Source organism: Colias philodice, chromosome 16 (assembly GCF_061535455.1).
Source record: "Colias philodice isolate Cphi_HAF_F1 chromosome 16, ilColPhil1 Martin Lab GWU primary, whole genome shotgun sequence".
NCBI classification, from domain to species: Eukaryota; Metazoa; Arthropoda; class Insecta; order Lepidoptera; family Pieridae; genus Colias; species Colias philodice.
In genome coordinates, this window is record NC_143101.1 from 7,465,206 (window position 1) to 7,489,521 (window position 24,316).

General features: G+C 32.0%; 1 protein-coding gene and 1 long non-coding RNA gene across 2 annotated transcripts in view; one reads left to right on the plus strand and one right to left on the minus strand.

Annotated features, from left to right (window-relative positions):
- Positions 1-24,316, minus strand: part of LOC149481782 (uncharacterized) — a 270,870-nt gene that overhangs the window by 52,570 nt on the left and 193,984 nt on the right. The window lies entirely within an intron of this gene.
- Positions 489-964, plus strand: LOC149481791 (uncharacterized). The gene has a single exon (XM_089705195.1). It carries the CDS (start codon positions 531-533, stop codon positions 876-878), a length of 348 nt encoding a protein of 115 aa, XP_089561321.1. The 5' UTR covers positions 489-530; the 3' UTR covers positions 879-964.

Sequence of the window (24,316 nt, forward strand, 5' to 3'; positions counted from 1 at the left end):
ATTTAGCATACATATAGAGGGTGATTTGGATTAACACATAGGATAGGTTTCATCCCGGAAATCCCACGGGAACGGAAACTATGCGGGTTTTCCTTTGAAACCGCGGGCGAAGTCGCGGGCGGAAATCTAGTTTCTAATAATAGATAACATATCGCAATTTTGTACTACATATTTACTTTATCTGCATTTATAGATACATCTTAGATAGATGTAATAGTGTATAATGTTGATTAAAACATACATTCAATATTAGGTAATATGTAGTTCTATTACGAGCATATAAATTTAAAACCGATATCGAAAATAAATTCAATGTTCAGAAATTATTGTTAACATTGCATTCATGAATTTTAATAGATTTATTTTTTATTAGAAGGCCTTATTAACAACAATTTTTTGCTTGCTGCGATTAGCATGTACATTCTAGAATTACTTGCACTACGTAGGTATATCTACGACATTACTGCACATCTTTATAACATGCAATTGTTTTTATAAGCGAATTATTTTATTGCTCCAGATAACTAATCATGTCCGTCCCAACTGTGACCATCAATGAGCTGTCGAAGGGTATCGAAGATAACTGTAACGTGTCAAGCGTGAAGAAAGTTCTGGAAGGTATCCTCAATGATTACATGGATCTTCAGTATGGAAAATCTACTCCGTACACAACTGGCAAGCAAGTGGTCCCCAGCGGGTCTTCGATAGAAGATGTGGATGCTGGGCTTGCTAGCGACACTGAGAAGAAATTCAAAGACATTTTCGCAAAGATCTCAGAAACGCACAAGAGTGGCGACTTTTCCCCAAAATCCGTGAATGATGGATCTTGGGACCCGAAATTCACGCCCGTGTTCGTGTTTGTCGCTCCCAATCCTTAGATTATAATGTCCTAGTTTTAATTTATTATGTTATTTATATTATAGTAACCTTAATTTAATCGCAAATAAAGCATAACTAATTTAAATTTATTTGTTTCTTTTCATAAATTTGTGCTTATGTATTGAGAGAACCAATTCGAATTTATGAAATATTTTTAATGTTGTTAAAAGTACGGTTCTTGAAAAGGGATTATATAACCAACAATAATGAATATAAGGACTTAAGGTTTAGATAATAATTATTAGGTTAGGTTAGTTAGTTTACTCGTGTTACTTAAAATTGTAAAGAAGAGATGCATGTCATCATAACATAATATTATCAATAGACATTTATACTCTCTTATTCAAACCATGACAGGAGGATAAATAAGGTTAAATTATTCTCAAATAACATACGCTGATACTGAACTGTCTCTACACTATGATATAATCCAATAAACTATTTTACGCCAGAGTCAGAGTTTGGCAGATCCACAAACAAGTTGGCTCGACTTCAGACGGTTAGCTCATTATCATAGATCCCTAACTTTCTACCGATTGCTTTGTAGGCGGAATCGTGTTACTGGACTTTCCAGAGTTTGAACGTTGATCGACCACAGGTAGAAAATTATTTGAAGTCAAATGCCAATAGGGTTTTCATTAACCTTTGAACAAAGATTTGAAGATAATCTAAAAATTGACAGATAGGTAAACATTAAACAAGTACCGTTTATTGTGTGGTGTTAATAGTTAATTCAATTACCAGTTTTTTTTAATACTTACAGACTACAATTTTTTTATTTTATGAAAATTTTCTCTCAAAATGCTAAGGACATAAAAAAAAATGTATTGTTTAATTGGTACTCACGTAATTGCTCGCACCAAGAAAAAAACATGAAGGCTTTCTTTTTTCTTCTTTAACAAAATAAAACTTTAAAATACAATAGTGCGATAGGCTCGAGATGGAAAGAGCACTTCATATTCAAGCAGTTTCCGATCACAACAATACAAAACAAAGCTTGTTTAGAAGTCGAGTACACTGTTATGCCATATATCAATTTTATGCAGAATTTTTGCAATGTTGATCGTTTTTGTAATGGGTATAGGCAATTTTAAAATCTGTACGTTGTAGACGCAGAGTCGTTAGGGGATTTCAATGGGTTAAAAGGATGGTGAAACTTTAAATATATAGGTATAACGTAAGATTATTATGTTTTAATGTTTTTTTTAAGTATATGACATAAGTGGACTTAACAATAAAACGTATTATTTATATACAACATTGCCTAAAATAATGTAATGTAGTCAAATGAATGCGAAAGAGTTTTTGATATAATTAGGTGTGTCAAAAGGTATAGATGTACATAAATCTTGTCAAGGTATCGTACAAAATGAACAGTTAATATAAGAAAAACTGCATACATTTTTTACTAGAAATGATTTTATTGAAAATTTATTTATATTCCATTGGAAAAATGGGTTCTCACGTAGAGCACATTATTCCAAGCTTCACAAACGTTTTTCGCCGTAGAAAAAATCAGCGCAATTAGAGTGCTGTTTACTTTGCTTTTATAAATTTTATAAATCGACGAAAGACAAGGAAATGCTTTTTATTGAACCTAAGAAAAGCTTTTTTGATGCAATATACTCGACATTTTTTCTTAGTTTTAAAAAGACGTTAAAATTATCGGTATTGCACTTGACAGTATTCACTTTTAGTGTACAGTTTTAAGAAACTTTGCTCTTTAATTTAAAAAATAAACACAAATCATGTCCTTATAAACATAACAACAAATATACAAACAAATTGATACCCTTCTACTTAGAAAGCCTTAGTTCCTACACCATGATTGTTACGTATTACATTTTTTACAAATAGGTACATTCCCATACTTGATCAATAAATAAAATAATACAATATAGAGAAAAAAGTGAACAGACATTAATTTACATGTTGGACAATGCAACTACATTTTTCACAATTATTATCGTTAACGAAGTGGCAGCAGCGTGGAAATTGTATTAAGTTCACTCATATATCATGAACGATTCATGAATATATTACAAAGACCCAAGCGGCACTAATATGTTAACAGCTCGTCTATTTTAGAAACAAGTTTCGAATATAAGGCAACATTAGAATATTTATGTACGCACACATCTCCGGACAATAGTAAATAAGTAGTACATAAAACATATTTTTCCTTATCTAAATAAAAAAATAATCATCAAACATCCTCGCCTAACTTTCGTACGGGTGCATCAAATTGGATAACTATTTTTGTGGTGGTTGTTTTATCAAATCAAAACCAATTGAACTCAAAATTTCAGTCGCGCGGTGCCGGGTGCTTGTACTTTTACAAACTGTTATAATATATAAAAAAAGAATAATGTAAAAGTAAGCAGCTGAATTATTATTGTTTGGACGAGCAACATTATTTTGTGTTCTTAATTGTATGTGGGTGAATTCATTACTGTGTCCAGTTTATCTTTTACCATGTAACATGTTTACTGTAAATTGTTCGCAACATCAAAAGTATAATTATTATAGACTACAAGCCCGCATAGGACAAAAATATGGGTCAAATGAACCACCAGGGGACATATCTAGAACGATAGCAGAGCAAAAAATAATAAGATTCATCACTATGCCGTCACTTGTAAGCTGTCCAACTGAGTGCAGATGAGAATTGAAAAGTACAGGTAGACTCGGTAAATTTTGGTCATATATTTTTGTACGGCATTCTTAACCATCGATAGATCCATTAAAATAATAAGGGACCGCTCAGTGCCGTACAAAAATGGTGGTCCACCAAGTCGGAATTTTTATTTAATTTCCGAGAGTTACCGGGGGTAAATTTGGTCATTTGACCATGTACGGCATCTGTGTCATACTATTGCTATACTGCTTTTAATCCATTATTCCGCAACGCCGTACAAAAATCATGGGGACAAGGGGAAGAAATCGAGAAATGCAATCCCCTCTCTTTCCCCACTCCAGGGGGTCATTTGACTAAGTACGGCTTCGGTTCCAAAACATTATCTAGCACTCAAAAGTACTATTTAAAGCAATGCCGTCAAAAAATAATTGTTCTTTTAAATGTATACCAATAATCATCTTAATTTCATCGAATTCTTGATATAAAGAGCTGTAAGGTCATTTGACCCTGTACGGGAACTTTTTTTTTAACATGATATTGTAAAATTCAATTGTTGTATAGTATTGCCGTTCAAAAGAAACCGTTCTAAAAAAAGTTATAGAGAAATGCAAAACCAGAAATTTTGTCGTCGTAATCGTAGATTAATGAAATATAATAGTTTTCTACACTTTATCCGTTGTTTTAAATAGTATTAACATAGATAAATTAGGAAAAAACGATGCCGTACATTTTTGTGCAGACCACATCTTTTAGGCTGATGAAAGCGACGAAAGCTACAATTTTAAGAGTGCTTTATGGCCATTTGATACAGTACGGCATTAACATATTTTTACCCAACTACGGCAAAGCAAAAGGAGGGTTATGGTTGTTTACAGGTCATGTATGTATGTTCATCTATTCCCTCGTAACTTCTAAACTACTTATCAGAATTCGACAAATGACATATCATTAGAGGCGTCTGAATTGTTCACTGGATAACCAACGACCAGCTAGCTAAAGGCTATATGGGGTTTCACAAAATCTAATGTGGCGCCCTCTAGCGGACAAAACATACAGAGTAAAAAAATAAAGTTAAGATAAATATGCAGTGTTTGGTATCATTTGAAAGCGCTTTACTTGTACATTTTGAATATGTATATATTACTAGCATTTGCTTGTGACTTTACCTGTATTCATGGACTGATTGCATATAATTCACATCTTTTCGTTCATAGCTTTTTTATTAGTTCATCAATTTAACGGAGTCCATTCCACCTGACTCCGACTTTCCAAGGTGATAATTAACCACCTCGAGCTTCAATATTAATGTATATTTATATTTTATTATCAAAATATAAAGCAAACATTTCGTTATATGGATTTTTTCTTTTTCAGATTTTTCCCCTTTGAACCAACGAAAATGTACGGCACATGAAAAAATATTATCTATGCATAAAATACTTTAAAAATAAATTTATTTCGTGTTGTGTCAAATGACCCCCTGGAGTGGGGAAAGAGAGGGGATTACAACTCTCGATTTTTTCCCCTTGTCCCCATGATTTTTGTACGGCGTTGCGGAATAATGGATTAAAAGCAGTATAGCAATAGTATGACACAGATGCCGTACATGGTCAAATTACCAAATTTACCCCCGGTAACTCTCGGAAATTAAATAAAAATTCCGACTTGGTGGACCAACATTTTTGTACGGCACTGAGCGGTTTCTTATTATTTTTAATGGATCTATCGATGGTTAAGAATGCCGTACAAAAATATATGACCAAAATTTACCGAGTCTACCTGTACTTTTCAATTCTCATCTGCACTCAGTTGGACAGCTTACAAGTGACGGCATAGTGATGAATCTTATTATTTTTTGCTCTTCTTTCGTACTAGATATGTCCCGTGGTGGTTCATTTGACCCATATTTTTTTCATATGCGGGCTTGTAGTCTATTATGTATGTATAGTTCGTGTTAAAATCCGTTAAAAAGATATAAATTTCTATGGTATTATTTGCTTAACAAGTAACTCCATTAAAGTAATAGTTCTCTCTATGAGTACGTGATAAATATAATGATGTAATTAGATTTGCAATTGAATGATTTCTGTTTTTTTATTCACCAACTCTCCAATAACATTAAAACGTACAAAGATCACACAGTAACCTAATATAAATCGTCGTGTATAAAACAAAAAGCTAAGTTCACCAATATTGAATGTCCGAGCAACGAATATTACTTGTGGGGTTTTTAATAAGTTTTTTCGGAATCACAAACATGGCGACACGCAGAGGCCTGACACGCGATCATAACACGTCATACCGATTGGACCGCAGTGGGTAGAAGGGTCGCGTCCATAGCCAAGCTTTATTGACGACAAAGCACGTTCAAATGATTTGAACAGTATCCTTCGTAAATCCATTGTAATACTTCGGAGGAACTGGTTAGATATATGTTATTTGAATGTACATACGTTTGAGTGTACAGGAGACCAAAAGTAAATAAAAATATGGCATTTATAATAGACGTTGTGCTATATTTATTTGAAAAAAAAGTAATAGGAATGGAAGGTGTGCATATGCACACTGTATAAAACTATTAATATTGTCTTGAAAAAAAAATTTTGTATGGGACAACCGTTCAGGATATTCGAAACAACATTATTAATTTATGCTTAATTTAAGAAGGCAGTTACAAAATTAAAATATTTATTAATTTACATTGATAAAACAAACAAAAATTCAAAACAAACGTGATAATTCCGGTAAATATTTCGTAAATAGCAAACATAGACAAATCGTATATGCGTAGCACGCCGTAGACAGTCGGCGTAGTCACGTAGCATTACGTAGAATTAACTTGTCAACTTTAACAATTATATATTGGATGTTCTACGTTGATGGATAAATTAGCAAAAAAGGGACCTTTATTTATTATCAATACTTGTTCCTTGGTTTAAGAAAAACAACATTATTTTCAGAAAAGACGAAAGATTCGTAGAATTTGTGATATAGATTTAGGATTAAGTGTAGCACATATAATTTTAAATAAATAAATATTTTTTAAGTTGACTCACTCAAAATACATTTTTCCAAATTAAAATCATTATCAAAGTATGGTGCAACAAATATAACCACGAATCCATTGAGCGGCGGTTATTTCTAAAATAACTTAAAAATAATCGATAACTTTAAGCTATTTTGTGACCTAGAGGATTGGGATCGCGTTAGTGGCGTACCGCATTGTACTCGATCGAATAAGTTTTTACTTTCACGAAAGGTATGCGGGTCGATAGAGAACGGCCGCCGTGGCTGCAGCTACAATTATTGTGCCGGCTCTGGAGCGAATTTAGGGCAATGAGAGGCGGCGGCGGCCTACGTGGGGTTGCCAGGACTCTGGAACTCCCACTGTCTGAATGACGTAATAGGAAGCTGGGATGAATCGAAGTCTAGATGAGTGAAGTGATGTTATCTGAAATGTTATAGGAACAGTTGGTTTTGAAATATCCGGTCGTAATTATTAGGATATTAGTTTATCCGTGGTATCCTTATTTTTCTTATAAAAGTATAAAATAACACAAATCTATAAATTATGTAGACTCTTTTCGATCGAATCGAATCGTATAAGCAACTACTACGTATTGCCAGATTTCGTAGCAAGAGAAAGAGAAAAACTGCTCTATATTTTTACTTGTGCCTCTTCTTCGTTTTGCCCAGTTTAACTTCTATCTCTTCTTCGTATTACCTAGTTTTACTTCTTTCTATCTCTTGTGTGGTGCTATAGGCGCTTTTTTAGTTAAATAAGCGTGATTGAAGCGTCCCGCTTACCGCGCAGACACCATCAAAGCTTTTCGCGGCCGGGACATTTCCGCCCCGCAGCTGGCAAACCAGGGTTGAGGCGGGAACCCGGGCAGTCCGCCTCGCGCCCCGCGCCATCCGCTCGCGTCCTCTGCGCGCGCCGAGCTGGACCGTCTCCACACCACCCACCGTTCAAGCGAACGTACTGTTGCGCGGCGAACATCGATTCACGGACACTCATGACTTATGTTAACTTTATGGTGCAGTGATAGTGATGGAAATGGAATCCTGACCTACGATGTAGGCCCGGTTAAGTGATAAAGCTTTTCACGTAAGGACTAATAGGTATGTCACTTCTTATTTAAGTATTTATAGAAATGTATTTTTAGATCACATGTTAGCGGGACCTAATTTTATTCTATTTATTTTTCTATATTTAATAATTCATGCCACTGTCAAGTCTACTTATCGTTATAGCACAGAGTTCAAGGTAAAGAAGATAATGTGAATTTAAAAGTAACAAACAAGTTTAGTTCTACGTTTTTATTTGTGTTATCGTTAGATAAATTATATTTGAATTTTACATTACTTATATATTTGTATCCGGCAACGATTGTGCGAAACATGACACATAAACTAAGTTATGAGCTTAATAAGTCCTTATTAATTTTATTTAAATTTCTATTAATAGTACGAACTTCAGGACTTTTTTACTACGTGTTATTATATATATTTTTAACTATATTTCTTTAGGAAATTAAATGTCTTGAAAAATTAATCTACTATTTAAAAAATTTACTTTTGAAAAAAGACAGTTCCGTTTCCTTTGAACTTTATAGTTTCTACGGCATTGGTAGAGTAATCGACGTGAAACTATTTGAAAGATTTATTTATAATAATCTAAGGTGTAAAAAATAGTAGTATAAAATGGACGTGTTATTTACATTTATCCGTTCATTCGTATATCGAAATGACGTTTTGGGAGGGGAGAATTTGAGTAGGTACACGATGGTAAATTTTTGCCGTGAATGGTTAAGTTCGCCATAAGAACTTAGAGTTTTACAAAGATAATTGTTAAGATTGATTGAGACTGGCAATTATAAGTCAATAATTAGTTTAATCAATAAGTTTTTTACAAGTCAGTAAACTGCTAAAAAATCTATACTTTATACAACGTCTAATATTGCTCTATATCATTCGTCAAGCGTATTTTGAGACAGGATACGATCAGCGAATGGGATAGGAGATACGATGTAGGAGGAACGGCCGGAGTCACGAAGCTCTTTTTCCCAAGCGCTGCTGCTGCATACAAGGTAGTCGGGAAAATAAACATCACACACCACACCACACAAGTACTGACTGGTCACGGCGGATTCGCCTTCTACTTGAACAGATTCAAGCTGAAGGATAATCCGTCGTGTCTATGTCAGCCTGGAGTTGAGGAGACGGTTCCTCACCTGTTACTCGAGTGCCCAATTTTTGCAAGCAATAGATATGCTATTGAACAAAAATTGGGCATGGCGATGACGGGTGAGAATCTGCCTTCTGCCCTGGGGGACAAGTGTAGGGATGCGTTCCTACAATATTGTAGAAATATTGTAGTCGTAGTTAACCAAAGGAATAGTGTGTGATATTAGTTAGCTCTTTACTGTGATATAGGATTAAGTTGAGTGTTTTTGTGCCGTGTTTTTACCGAATTTTTATAATAATTTTAATTTTACAGCATTTTTAGCAATTATTGTATAATATTTTAGTCATTTTATTTGTAATTTAATCCAGTATTTTTTATCTTGTTTTAAAGTAGTATGTTATATTGTATTTTTTAATTGTAATTTAATATTATCCATACAAAAAAAATAAATAAAAAGCAAAAAATGTCTCTGGACTATAATCCAGAGGTGGCGCGAACACCCTGTGATGACGGGTGCCTTTTAAAAAAAAAAAAAATATTGCTCTATACACGTCATAATGTACGAAAAATATATTTTCTCGAATAAACAGTAATAAAGTATCGTGAAATAGATTTTGTTTTTAGTTTAAAACTGAATTTTAGATTAAATCTTACATTATTAAAGTTTTCGTCAGACGCCAGTTTTCGTTTAATTTAGAGCAGTCGCGCAGAAGAATATATGACGTAGAAATTATATGTTGTCTTTGATAAGTCGGTCTTTATTTGTTTTGGATCCATTGCGAATAGCATGCAGAAGCAGAATGATATGTTTGCAAATATATCTAGATAAATCTTATAGCATGTTTGTTTAGCTTATATATGTGATACGGCATTCCAATATGAAAGTAAATAATAAGTCTGACATATTATAAAGCGCAATTTATTGTTCAAAGTAATAGTGTGCTAATAGTAATGATTATTGATCGAACATTCAATTGAAATAATGGTCTATGCAGTAAAAACGATTGCTTCGTCGTGTCAACTCATTTTCTAACCTTCGTTTTATTTCCTCACCATCCAATGTCTTGACTACTGCATTAAACTAGTATGAAAATGTTTTCCTTGTTTCTTCATTTCCCTATGTTTCTATACGCAAAAGGAAAAGCTCCGGAAAATATTGTATTCCCATATCATTTTATGTTTCATATTTCATTGAAAGTTGGCGATGGAATTGACATATTTATGTAAAGAGCCTGAATTTTTCATGTCTTAATATATTCCGTTTAACTTTCCTTTTCAATGTATAGACGGAAGATCAAACCGAATAAAATATTAACCACAACAGTTTATTCTTTCAACAAAGGGTTTATCTTCGTAACTCAAATGTTTGGAAATTAATAAAGTTGATAAACGATCTTAGCGATTAATTTTTATTATTGTTTGAAAGGTAAGTTTAACAAAATTTACTGATGAAATGAGAACATTAGGAAAATTACTGACGAACTTTGTACCAAAGTTTTGAACTATTGGAGATTGACAAGAATCTTGTATAAGCAAGAGATAGAGTATTTTTTTTGGTTATTACTCAAATAGGTAATATTAGGACGCGAATATAACAAGAAGTTTATAACAAACTACATTGTGAATAAACAATAAATATATATTTAATGTGGGTGTAAAAAAGGCGGAAGAAAAGTAATCGAGGACAATTTTTAGTGTTACAATACTTCAGAAAGTTTTAAAGAGCTTTTTTTATTTTTTTTAATATAAAAAAGTCTTTGTTTGATATACGAATAAAACATATTTGCAAAAAGATAAAGATAACATACTGAATAATCTTTATAAAACATTCTTCTAACAATTTTGTTAAAATTATTACAAAGTAAAAGCAAATAATTAGGCTTCATCATCACTAAATCATACTTTAACAAAGCCTACTTCCTGACAAATTTCAAGATCATAAGTCAACAGGAGTCCTCTTACGATATGACAGGGAATGAAGGGCTCTCAGCAGGTGTCAGCTTAATCCCTGAGGTAGAAAATTCACTAGAATAGAAATTATTTTAGGATCTTTTATGTAAAATACAAAGCCATTGCGTCATACTTTGCGTAAATCGAATTACCAGTTGATATGGAAATAAAATTGGCATAAAAACAACCCTCTTGTGTATCTATATCCTGATTTTTAATACATTTGACAGAGGGTCAGGTAAGGTGTGTTAAATATGCACAAACTGTCCTAGTATATTGTTAGGTTGAGTTTAGGGGTCGTATTGATTCTGTGTAGCTGTAAGCTCAGGTGGCTTTAAGGAATATCACTGCGTAAAGATAGAGACCGAAACTTAAACTCAAATATTTATTCAACTATAGTTTACCCAAAGGTGTGTACGAGGCTGTTCTTAAAATAAATATAAAATATTAATTAATGAAAATTAATATTTTATATTTATTTTAAGTACATAATTAAAAAGGCAGTATTTTATTAATGAGAACAAAATGAATTATTTTTGTGTTAATATGCAATTAATCAAACTTTATTAAATAAATTACTTTTCCCTTCTTTTCATGGCTCGATACTTTTATGGTAATTGCTTGAAAAACGTAATAAGCAGTACTTCGTTATTCAGTCATTTTTCATGTGTTCTAAACGGCTAAAGGCCAAAGGTCAGCAATGACGTATCGTTAAAACGCTTTTACAGTTACCGACAGCCGATATCAGATAACTTAGAAACGTAGCCTTACTAAATGTACGTTGTATCGTCATTGAATTTTGAGCTTTGGGATTTGAGGTATAAGCTCAAAATTGAGTTGGCTCTGGTAATTTTATGAAAGTTCTGCTGGAATCTAAAATTAAAAGATCGTCTTAAAATTGTATTAGTTGTGATTCTTAAAATGTATGTTCAAATGTTGATATTTCAGTATTTCAGTTCCAATGTGTTATTAGTCAATTACAGAAATAAACTACATCTTATCTTTAAATAAATATGTTAAATGGTTTTCTTCCTTTTCATCCAGTTCAATTACAATGTCTATGAGGTTATCAAAATGAATTATTTTTAAGAACATTAGGTTCACGGCCAAATTTAATTAATATTGGTTTGAATGTATCACCGAAAAATTTAACGATTTTTATTGATAAAAATATTTTTTACGTTTTGTCTGCGATAGATATCAGTCTATCACATAACCATACAAACTAAACGAAATTGATAATATTTATATTTTTACTAGCTTTCCGCCCTTGATTTCGCCCGCATTTTCTAAGGAAAACCCGCATAGTTCCCGTTCCCGTGGGATTTCCGGGATAAAAACTATCCTATGTGTTAATCCAAGTTACCTTCTATGTGTGCTAAATTTAATTGTAATCGGTTCAGTAGTATTTGCGTGAAAGAGTAACAAACATACCCACACACACATCCTCACAAACTTTCGCATTTATAATATTATCTATGAAGGATATTATCAGTGATAATATTATATGCTCATGTTACCTATCGTTGTTTAAACTGTGTTGTTTTACAATAATCGTGTTTAATGATTGTATTGCGTGGAGTCCCGTTAACTCTTTCGTACTGAACCGTGTATTCTTAAATACTAATAAAAAGAGATTTATATTAAAGTTACCTACATATAAACACGTTTTATTGGGCAATAAATGTTCAACAAAAATATCGAGTCATATAATTTTATTGATACTTGAGTATTTTATTCAGTACCTCTAGGATATCCTAAATTTGGTACTTTTGTAAACCATTAATTCCCTATGTTTCAAGATTATACAGGAAAGTATTCATCTATACGTACATTATTTTAAGTAAGAGTTAAAATACAGTGTTAAATACATTAATTTTATAAATCCTGTCCAGTGTCCTACTTAATATTAAAGATGCGAAAGTCTATATGAGGATGGATATATTTGTAGGTGTGTGTATGTTTGTTATTCTTTCACGCAAATACTACTGAACCGATTACAATGAACAAAATTGCATTTAAATAGAGGGAAACTTGGATTAACACATAGGATAGGTTTTATCCCGGAAATCTTACGGGAACGGGAACTATGCGGGTTTTTCTTTGAAAAAGCGGGAGAAACCGCGGGCGGACAGCTAGTATGTTATAATTTAATTCTATTATGTCTGTGTTTGTAAAGACTTACTAGAACACTAGATAAATTTTAAAATCTGTTTCACTTTTACCAATAGGTATCTGTATAATGAGCGCATAGCATGGGCTTATTTTTCTTATGAATGAAAAGATGATACAAGTGCCTAGTCATTTAAAAATATAGATATATGCTGACATTGTAAATCTTTATACACAAAAAACTATTTTCAATAGTTAATACCTTAAAAATTAGTTTAGTTTAAGAACAATAAAAAGTTAGTAAGTCGAGATGTTTGCAAATTCTTTTCTTTGCAATCATCCTCCAGAGGCAATTAAATAGGTCAAACTTTTTTCTTCCAAGTTTATGTTGGACAAAGTAAACAATCGCATTAATGTATTTATAAATCTTGAGACAGTTAAAACGTTCCAATATATAGGCGATTTAATTAAAAAATCTGAAGGCTGCGTTTCCACCAGAGATTTGCGAGTGAAACGTGTCGTGGTGCGAGGATGCGTTGCGAAGCTGTGAAATATCTTTTATTGCTTAAAAATTTAGAACTACATAATAAACATACCTCGCACACATCTCTAGTTTGTATGTATGCGCAAAAACCTATCACCACGCATCGCGGAAACGGCTCATTCCGCCAGAGTTGTGCTGATCGAGGCGAGGTAAATGAAGCGATACTATTGGTCCTATCCGCGTTCATCTCTGGTGGTAACGCAGCCTAACATAATTATGTTATTGAGGACTCTGTATATTATTATATAAAATGAATCGATAATTACCTTGATCATGACCCGAGACACGCGTGAACTGGAATTGGAACGGATTCGACAGTAATTTTTTTTATTGCGTTCGTTAGGTATTCTCAGGAGAAGGAATTTATAAACGAAAAATGTAAGAAATTTGCGCCAAAAAAAGCATGAGAAATCTTAACGGCTATTTAATATTATTAATCTTCACAGTTAGATAGAATGTCTGCTGGTTAAAAAGAAACATTCAGGTATAGGTAGTAAATTGAATTAAACGATATTGCTAACAAAACATTATTACAAATATTTACGTAAAACAATTTTAAGTGATTAAAAAAATATATAACTTCAAGGATAATGACAAGCAACAACACCGAGTTTGGAATGAAGGGTCGTTTTCATTTGTAATTAAGTTTTTGCCAAATTTCGGTTACGAAATGAATTGAATTTCACTAATGAGATAGATTGTGATTTCAGTTTGGAGAGTTTTGAATTATATGAGCGAAATATTTGGCGTGATAGAAATGAGAAACAAAATTATACTAATTTAGATTTAACTACTAAAGTTAAATGTGTTTAATATTTTGCATGAAAATATATAATAATAGTCTATATCTACATATTATAATGAAATCGTATGAAAGTCAAAACTGTACATTGAATATTTTTATTGTAGATCACGCCCCAATTATTATTTTTTTAAATAATACTTGGGGCGTGATCTACAATCGATACCAAAAATATTCGAAGTCAAGAATATTGTTTTTAGAATTTTTGTCCGTATGTCAGTCTACATAATATAAAAATCAAGGTGGCAACAGATTTTCTCTTCTAATTAAAGTGAAAACTATTAGTAAAGCTTTTCTGAAGTTAAACATGTATTACTAATTAAAGATTTCTTAGACCTAGCTTTTAAAAACTGCAGAGCATAATAATATTGTTCTAAAAAGAAACAAAAAAAAAATGCACGTGAATTCAAAGATTTTTTAAAAAAGTTGGTTGCATATTTGATGTATAGAATTATCGTCGTTGTATTTTTTTTGTATTAATGTTACATATTTTTTGTATGGCATTTTTAAAATTCGCACCCTCACGGATTACAATGTAATTGGGTTATGCGTAAATCAAAATTATGAAAATTAATGCCCTCAGATCCTTGGCCTGTCTAAATATGATAAAAAATGGATTATAATTCGGGAGTACTTTTAAGGGAAAAGCGTGCGACGTCCGCTTTCCATAGGAAAACATACAGCATTTTATTCATTACATAGACAAAATTATAATACAAAGTGGAGTAAAAAGCACTTATATGCAAGTTCATTACCTACATAACTATATCTCTATATATAAAAATAAATCCCTATTTCCCTTGGTCACGGCATTAGGCGTGAATGACTAGACCGATTTTGATAGTTATTTTTTTATTATATTCCTTGAACTACGAGGATTGTTCTTATGGAGAGAAAACGTAAACATATACCACGGGCGAAGCTGGGGCGGACCGCTAATAGAAATATAAAAAAGAAGGGAAATACCTATATTTAGTCTTCATTAATTTCCAACGAAGTGGCTACTAGATATTTGAGATGGATAAAGTAAGTATTAAAAATATTATAGAATCATATTCATAAAGGGATACCAGCTGTTACAGCAGGTTTATTTCCATTTTCCATTCCGAGCATAATACGCAAACCATAGCTATATTTGGCTGAAATATAAAGCATTACAAAATGAGTTAAACGAGCGGCGTACGAACACTCAAAATGAAATGTGAAAGCTATTAAATTACATCACTCAACACTAGTGGGCTATAAGCCACTTTATACAATTAGGCCTACCCTGGAGCGTTCTGTGCAATGCTGTTAATGTTACAGCCGCTTGTTGTTCTCATGTAAAATCTCTCAAAGGTATGCAGAGAAGTTTAGTAGTTGTATATGTTAAATGAATGTAAGAAAGTAGTGAGATTTCGTATAACGAGCAACAAATTATTATACATTGATTTTATAATCATTTGTATGTTGTAAAAGGTGTTGTAAGTAATTTAATTTTGCTACTGGAAAGCTACACGCTAATTTATGTAGTCATGTTAAAAATACAACAAAATGATTCCAAAACATAGTAAATGCTTCCTATAAATTCTTGTTTTTTTTAATGATTAAACTAAGCGCTCTAACTTTTCTAAAAGAAACAATTAAACCAAATGAAATGTTTGTAATTTTACGGAGGAAAAGCTAGCTTCTTTACTAAACGACCTAATAAAGTAATGTAGTTTTTTTATGATCATCAGTTTTAAATCATTACTTTAATAATAGTATTTGAAATTGCATTTTCTTTCTGTTTCTACTATCAATAAATCACGTATAACATGAATTGGTTTCTAGGAAATTACCAATCAATGTATATTCATTTTGCTGCTTCCGTTTTAAATTTTAAAAATTTGCAACAAATTAGAAATAATGCGATAAATATAACAATTTTTCTAGTTAGAAACATCCCCCGATTACCTTAAAAATAGTAGGATTTAGATCGATACATAGTAACAGCCCTGTCTCCGCCAGAATGCAGCTACGTCATATCCCACGTAATGCTAGTTTAATAATACAAACACATTCGTAAATTCCCAGAAAATGATAATTCTAATTGGGTTACATGAACTCTTATCATGTGTTATGTACACGTGAATGTAAAATACCTACAGAATCCAATCATTTGCTGCCAATGTTCCAGAAAACACAATCTTAATGACGGTCATACCTCCTATTGACCTTCGAAAATGGCGTGGCAGTAAACAATTTCGGTACCGAGAAATCCCGAAAAATAAGTTGATTTTCCTGTTCAGCGAGACTTTATTTGCCTCACAGTTTGGTCTTCCGCGTTACCGCAGTAGCACGTACAGCAAGATGTTCGCTAAATCCACAATCCCTTTTAACCGACTTCAAACAAAAGGAGGAGGTTATCAATTCGGCTGGTATATTTTTATTTTTATTTTTTTATGTATGTTAGTTCTGGCCGTTGGCTCATCATATTGTAAGTATACAAATTCAAAATGATAATATTTACATTTTTCTTGAAAATTTGAAAAATATTTAATAGAGTAGCTTTATAGTAGGTTAGTTTTTAAATATTAAATGTGGATAGTTTATTTTTTTAACATTGATGACCAACTTTAAAACTATTCTGTAGTGTAATTTAGAAAATGTGCGTTTTAGAAGTGCTATTTATAATCGTTACAACTGAATTACCTAAATATCTTTTACTTTTCAATATATTGAATTAAATTTCAGAATTTAAAACAGAACACTTATCTTCGCTATGAGGTCAATAATAAAATTCTTCCTGTTATGTTTTGTTTCAGGGTTACTGAGTGAAAACTCTATTAGGTCAGCAAGTGCTCATCCTCGACCGGACGAATTGTCAATAATAAAATCGTTAGGTGATGGTACTAATCTTAGACTCTTTGAATACTTTTTCAATCGATCAAAAGAAAACACTGATGGTTCCCAAACTTATTTATACCAGAATGTCATTCAAGGAAGCAACACAATCAAAATTCATTTGGAATCGGAAGTTAAGCAGAAAAACGTCGTAGTGAGAGGAAACCTGAAAAATGGAAATTATCCAACAGCATTAACTTTCGCGGCATACAATGTTATCCAAGAGTCTAACTAGACTAGTATAAACTTCTTGGGATCAAAACTTAACCAGGAGAACATCACGTACAATTTCAATGATGTATATAAAAAATATTTCAATCATTATATATATTTATAGAACCGAATAAATTGACTAATTATACAAATTGTTCTATTTTATTTCCAAAACTTTCTCTTCACAGTGCTTCAGTAGTACATATGTAGGATTTAAATTTTTTCGTAAATTATGCAAATTATGAGAATTACACCTCTAAGTTACTATTTAGATATTTGAATGATATTTCACTACTTAGCTTTGTTGATATTTATTTATTTATTTTACAAAGGATAGCCAACAATTGTTAACACTAATCATAGACATACAAGGAAAATACAATTTAATATATCAAGTGCAACAATTAATTAAAGTAGTGAGATTTCGTATTTTCAGCAGCTAATTATTATACATCGACTTTATAATCATTTGTATGTTGTAAAAGGTCAATTGAAGGTAAATTGATAAAATAAGTTACTTTATTATTTTTTTGTGTTGTTTTAGGCTACGCTAATTTAAAAGATAATGTCGGAAATGATGAAGTGATTGCTAATTTCATTTTGCTACTGGAAAGCTACACACTAATTTATGTAGTCATGTTAAAAATACAACAAAATGATTCCAAAATATAGTAACTGCTTCATATAAATTCTTGTTTTTTTAATGATTAAACGAATTAAGCGCTCCAACTTTTCCTAAACAAACAATTAAACCATATGAAATGTTTGTTGTTTTACGGAGGAAAAGGTAATAAAAAATCTAAATTAATGTAACCAACACGAGCATATTCTCCAGGGACTTTATTAAAATTTAGTCTTTAATTCTAAGCTTTCCCTATAAAACATGTATGAATATAAATTGGTTATAATACACGCAACACGGGATTGGTCTCAGTTCGGTATTTTGAAGGCTTGCTTATGTAAACTTAGTAAAAACTAAATAATACCATAAGTACGCAGAATCGTTTCCAACGTGAATATTCTTCAGAAATCGAATAGTTTTGTTATTAATGTCTTAACGCTTAATGTAAGATAATTGTTAAATGGCAGTCACAGTTCTAAAACTCATAATTTAGCTAACTTTATGCATGTATCTGGAAACTTAAGGAGCTACTTAATTAAGCTCAAGTGAATGCATTGGAAAGTTCTGGGACACGAAGGAGCGAAGATATCAACAACTATGGTGTAAGTTTTGCTTTGAAGGTCGGAGTGGAAGAGCTCTATGAAATAATTTATCGCTTTTAAAAAACTTGGAACTTCGTCATGGAACTTTAGTGAATATCTTTGTCTATGATTTGGCTTGGCAGTTGTTTGCAACATTTTTTAATAATTTAAAACCTATATGCTATTTCTTATTCCTATATTTGCGAATTTATGAATTAATAGATATACTTTACGTAAGTTACTATATCAATTTGAATCTATGTAATACAAAGGCGTAAGTAGCACGCAGTATTATCATAGCTAGTTTTTATTACATGTTTTTGCCGCATTATGTCGTCGTTCCAATTATTGATTTTACCTACATTGAAATAATTTGTGTACATTTTTTATGGTTATAAGCAAAATTTATATCAATGGCCCCGTTCCAACTCAGGGCTAATAGTTATCTCACTGTTATGATCTTCATTTCTTGTAGATCCAAATTGTTTCAAGATTTTTTTATTTCAATAAATTTGTAGGTATCTACATAAAATATTTTTTTTCAACGCAAACGGAAATATTAAAGCTTTTTATAAAGCATCTGTTTAAAACACGGGAAGCCTTACATAGAGGATAACAACGAGTCATTAAACCGCATCATTCTAAATCATGATTTTTCATAGACAAAAAGTAAAACAATAGCTTGCAGTTAGGACGAATGTAACAATTGTAACAGACAACCAAAAATGCCACATTCCCTTCCAATATCGTCAAAATAAAAGCGTGCTGCTTTGAAATGGGAACTGGGAACGCATGTGCAAGTCACTATAAATCAGGCAGTTTTGCTCCTAGAATCGAGTACTATTTGTTTGCAAATCCTTCCCCGCTAACGACTTTTATGTCAGCACACGAACATTTCATTAATTTATCGAACGCGATGTTCCGACTCAGATTAAAAATCACTCGCAATCTGAAAGTATGTCGCCGTAACGACCCTTTTAATGAAGCCTGTGATTTCAAACGCGACATACATAAAATGACATCAAAGCGGAGTCTCACCCCTTACATTCTATGCTGATGCTACCCAAGAGGATAATGATAGTCCATTTGTTGCCTTCACTCTAACGATAGCTATTGTCTATGAACTAATGGCTTCGGCCCTGACGTCTGGTAATGTCTTCATAAATCTATAATAATTGCAAGGAATTTGGGATAATGGAGGCTGGTTAGTTTCCTGTTAGTGTTTACAAGCCTATATATCCAAACCAAATTTTCGCTAGACGGATATTTCTAAAAGGGAATAAGAAAATAATATTTAATTTAAAAGAAAATAAATTGACGAGACCACGAACTTGATCACATGATTAAGTTCATATTCTGGTAGATATTATCTACTTCGAGGAAATTTGTATCACCAAAAACCTGTAAAAAATATTAGTTAACAAAACAAATTAAATCCACTATACACATCTTCAATTTCTAAACGCATACCGCTCGTTTAAAAACAAACACACATGTGAAATAGTAGTACAATAAATTCATTTTCATGGCTGGGGTAGGTAATATTTCACAATTCTCGATAAGCTTCGCGTAATCGAATATGAAAAACAAACAAGATGAGTGTATTGATGGTTTATTGGTTCGTTTTTAATAAACGGGCTATTTGGTCGGGTGAAGTTGATTACATTAGCGATGTTTTCGGCCTTAATGACAGCGAGTGAACGAATATATTTGTCTAATTAACACTGTGTAATTAGTATCTGGGATTTGTTCAAGAGGTCGTTCGATAACTGAAGGACTCAATGAGTCATGGAATTGCTATAGATTATTATGATTAAATAGCATAGCATAATATATTACGTAAAGTAAATATTTATTGATTGGAGTGCGTATTTTTATGGAATTGTCGTTTGTCGTTTATAAAGCTATATTGATGTTAAATTTTCATGTTTATTTAATATAACTTTCCTAGGCATTGTGAGCATATTATTATTTCCCTTGAAGCATAAAGACCCGTGATGTTACGACCTGCCTTGGTGCATGTTAATTATTTTCTTCACTTAACGTATGTAACGGATAATAATCTCTTCATACACACATACACGAATAAGAAGCACGCTGAATAAGAAAAATTATGCCAGGCTTTTAACATCGTATGTGTCGAATAATAGTGTTAGCAATCCAGTGTTCCAGTATTAACAATCAATATTTTTCCGGTATATTTCGTTCAAATTAATGTTTGATAAATAAAACTGCATGAAATCAACATAAAAAATAAAAATTATAGGTTCTCCACTGAAATCGCTGTACGTACAAATTCGTACATTGAATGGCTGAATTACAGTCACGTTTGCGAAATAAAAAACATTTGAAGCAGGATTGAAATGCAGTTTCGCAATGCAGTGGAGTTGAATAATGCAAAGTGCAAAATGTAAGTAGCGGGTGTTCCAGAAGAACATACTGACAGCTTGTGTCAGTTTATTATTTCGAGAACAATGAGGCGGGTTGTTGCACCTGCAGTGTGGAACGCACGTGTTCTAGGAATATATGCTTATTAAAGTAGGTTAATCATTCGGAATTTATTGTTTTGGAGTTCATCTAGATACAGGATGTAGAAATTAAAGATCCAGAATAAACATACGTCGTGTTTATTAGCTGTTTAATTAAAAGACTAGCTTAATTACTAAATGTAGTTTTGTATGATCATCAGTTTTAAATCATGTTATAAAATTAGTTGAAACGGCATTTTCGTTCTGTTTCAACTATCAATAAATCTTTGTATAACATGAATTTGTTTCTAGGAAATTATCAATCGATGCAGTGATTTTGCTGCTTCCGTTTTAAATGATTATTGTTGGGTTATGACAAAATACAGGTCAAATTTTGTATCAAGGCATTATTTTCATGCTTTTCGTATTAATATAGTCCAAGCTTAATGCAGAAAGGACCTTTATTACAGCTAATTAATCGAGAAACAAGGTTTTTAACAGGAATTCTTCATATTTTAAAATGTAATTTCAATGACATGGTATGAGTTAAAAAAAATGAACCTGAAATTTATTGCATAATTTTCTCTATAATAATAAAAAGAGGTCACGTAGAAAGAATTTGTAACGGTCGTGAGAAATAGCTGTAGTCATTTTCCATTTCACCCAAATTATGCAACAGGATAAAAATGGTTCTTTTTACAGAGTTTTCAAATAAGAACTTATATTATTTAGAATTTTATAAGTAAAAAAAAAAACAATTAGGTATCATTGTGCAAAAATGTAAAACAAAAATGTTTCTTATCACAATTTGTATGCTGATTCAAAATACAAATAAATGAATGTAGAGATGATCCATTCACGCTGGACCTCTCGTTGGTTTTTAATAAAAATAACACATTATAATATTCTATTTCTATTGTTACGGTATTCCATTGAGCTAAGTGCTAAAAATAACTGCTTATATAGTTATATATAACATATAGTTACAGAAGAATAACCTTTGTCGGTTTGTTGTTCATTTACATCATTCATTCATAAAAATCTGGAAACGTTGTAATACAAAAAGGCTCTTTATAACCTTGTTTAGTCTTAGTTTAGAAATAGGTCTGATTGTAAATAGTTGAAACCTAAGGAAATGACTGTATTGAGGCACTAAAGTTATTTATCGTGTACTAGTATTCTGCATTATCGAAAACGACCGCCATTGTTAAGATGTCGACACACTAACGGTAATAATAGATTTTACTTGCGTTCAATAAGTTTCATATTATTTTCCCACAAAACAGAACAATAACAAAAAGTTTTGTTCTTGCAATATGTCGGCGAATTATGTGAAACTAATGTTTTTGTGAAATACTAGCAGACCCACACAACTTTGTCTGCTTAAAAGGATTTTTCCTATGTCTACAACATTACCCTTTTATGCTTTCTTGACTAATGGAATATTCACTCCAAAATCAACAATTTAAACCTATTCGTTGGGTTCCTAAAGTAAGCTTGTTCAAACAAACAAATTCAATTCTAGGTACAATTATAAAAACTTTTTTCTCTAATGCGTAGATCATAGTTACTTATGTAGTTTTCTAAACTTACTACAATAATTTTAAACTTTAATTCTAATGATAGAGTTTTTTAATGAATTTACCATCCGTGTTGTGGTAAATTCAAATCTCTTAATTAAAATTAAAGTACACTAAATATCTGGAGATAACTTCGTATAATCGTTCTGAATATGATATCACAATTCATGGCTGTGGTCATTAGTCAACCACATATTGAGTTTACAAACAGGGTTGTTTAATGAATCCTTGGTCAAGTTGTAATCATTTTATCATATTTACTCAATGAGGTTAGCAAACTATTAAACAGTCCGAGTTGCCAACTCCATTTCCTTGATGAAAGTGCCAGTTTAAGTATGAATAAGCCGGGTTTCCCTTTAGTTTAAAAAGTGAAAAACTCCTAACTGTTATAAAGGTCTTGTTGGTTTTACGCAGTAAACAAAAGTTTAGGGATTAAGCGCTTCAAAAATTTAAATGCAAGGCTTTAGTAAATTAATATTTGTTTAAGCTTTATGTAAAGTTATGGCGAAGGGATTTGTATTGGGTTGTAAAAACAGAAACTGTTTTTAATAGCTTGTTCAGATTTAATCGATGCTTATAAATATGTTGGATAATTTTAATTTTATAACCGCTAACCGCGATCTTTTATCTTTTATCTATGTTGAAGTAATCGTCGTTTTGACAAAGATTTAAATTGAAATCTTAACATAATTGTAAACTGCTTTACATTTCTTTAATTCGGAATCGAGATCACTTAAATAAACAGATTGCCTTTAAAAAGTTTCAATTTTTTTCAAGGACATAAAGGCTCTATACAATTATTCCCAACGTTATGTTTACGAGGCCAACACAATATTAGTAATATAACTAGCGGTCCGCCCCGGCTTCGCCCGTGGTACATATTTACGTTTTCTCTACATAAGAACCATCCTCGTACTTCAAGGAATATAATAGAAAAGAATTATCGAAATCGGTTCAGCCGTTCACACGTGATGCCGTGACAACGCGAAACGGGTGCTGACCCGCCGCCTTTTTATAGCTCCCGCCGCGAAGCGCGTCGAACGCGGCAACTGATACACAAAAATAATCCTTATGGCATGTAATTCACGCGCGGTGACTTATAGCGTATTTCATGTATAACTTTGGTGTTTCTACACCGATTTACATGATTCTTTTACTATAACCTGCCCAGGAGTATGAAGAATAATTGTGCCAAATTTCGTTAAAATCCGTCGTGTAGTTTTTGTTTCTATAACGAATATACAGACAGACAGACAGACAGACAGACAGACAGACAGACAAAAATTTTACTGATTGCATTTTTGGCATCAGTAGCGATCCCTTATCACCCCTTCATAGTTTTTTTTTAAATATATTTCATGTACAGAATTGGCCTCTCTACAGATTTATTATAAGTAAGTATAGATAGATGTAGAATAAAACCCAAAAAAGGCTATTTTCAAGGTATGTTTGCAATGTATACGTATTCTCAATCCAACGCTGACTTTATGTCGCAAATATGCTGAAAATTTCATACATCTGAAAGGCAGAAATTGCAACCCTGACATATTTAAAAGTCTCCTGTGTTGGATTTTCTTTTATAATATTTACTTGACTTGCGTTATATGGGTGGGATGAAACAGTATTTTTTCGGATTAATTTTGCTTTCTATTCACTGAAAATTTCGACGTAGAAGCTGAATAGACTACGGTTTCATTTTATCTGTTTTCAATACGACGTTTTATTTTTTGAGTCGAGTATCGAGTGTGTGTTTAATAAGGTTTTAATAAAAAAACCGATGCTTCAGTGAATTTGCGATGAAGAATTTAGATTTTTATATTCTTATTATGCAAAATTCATGGAATTATGTGTTTCGACCTAATTTAAATTTTTAT

Bases quoted from the DNA above. Each gene is read 5' to 3' on its own strand.
- LOC149481791 (XM_089705195.1), top strand. From the start codon at position 531: ATGTCCGTCCCAACTGTGACCATCAATGAGCTGTCGAAGGGTATCGAA.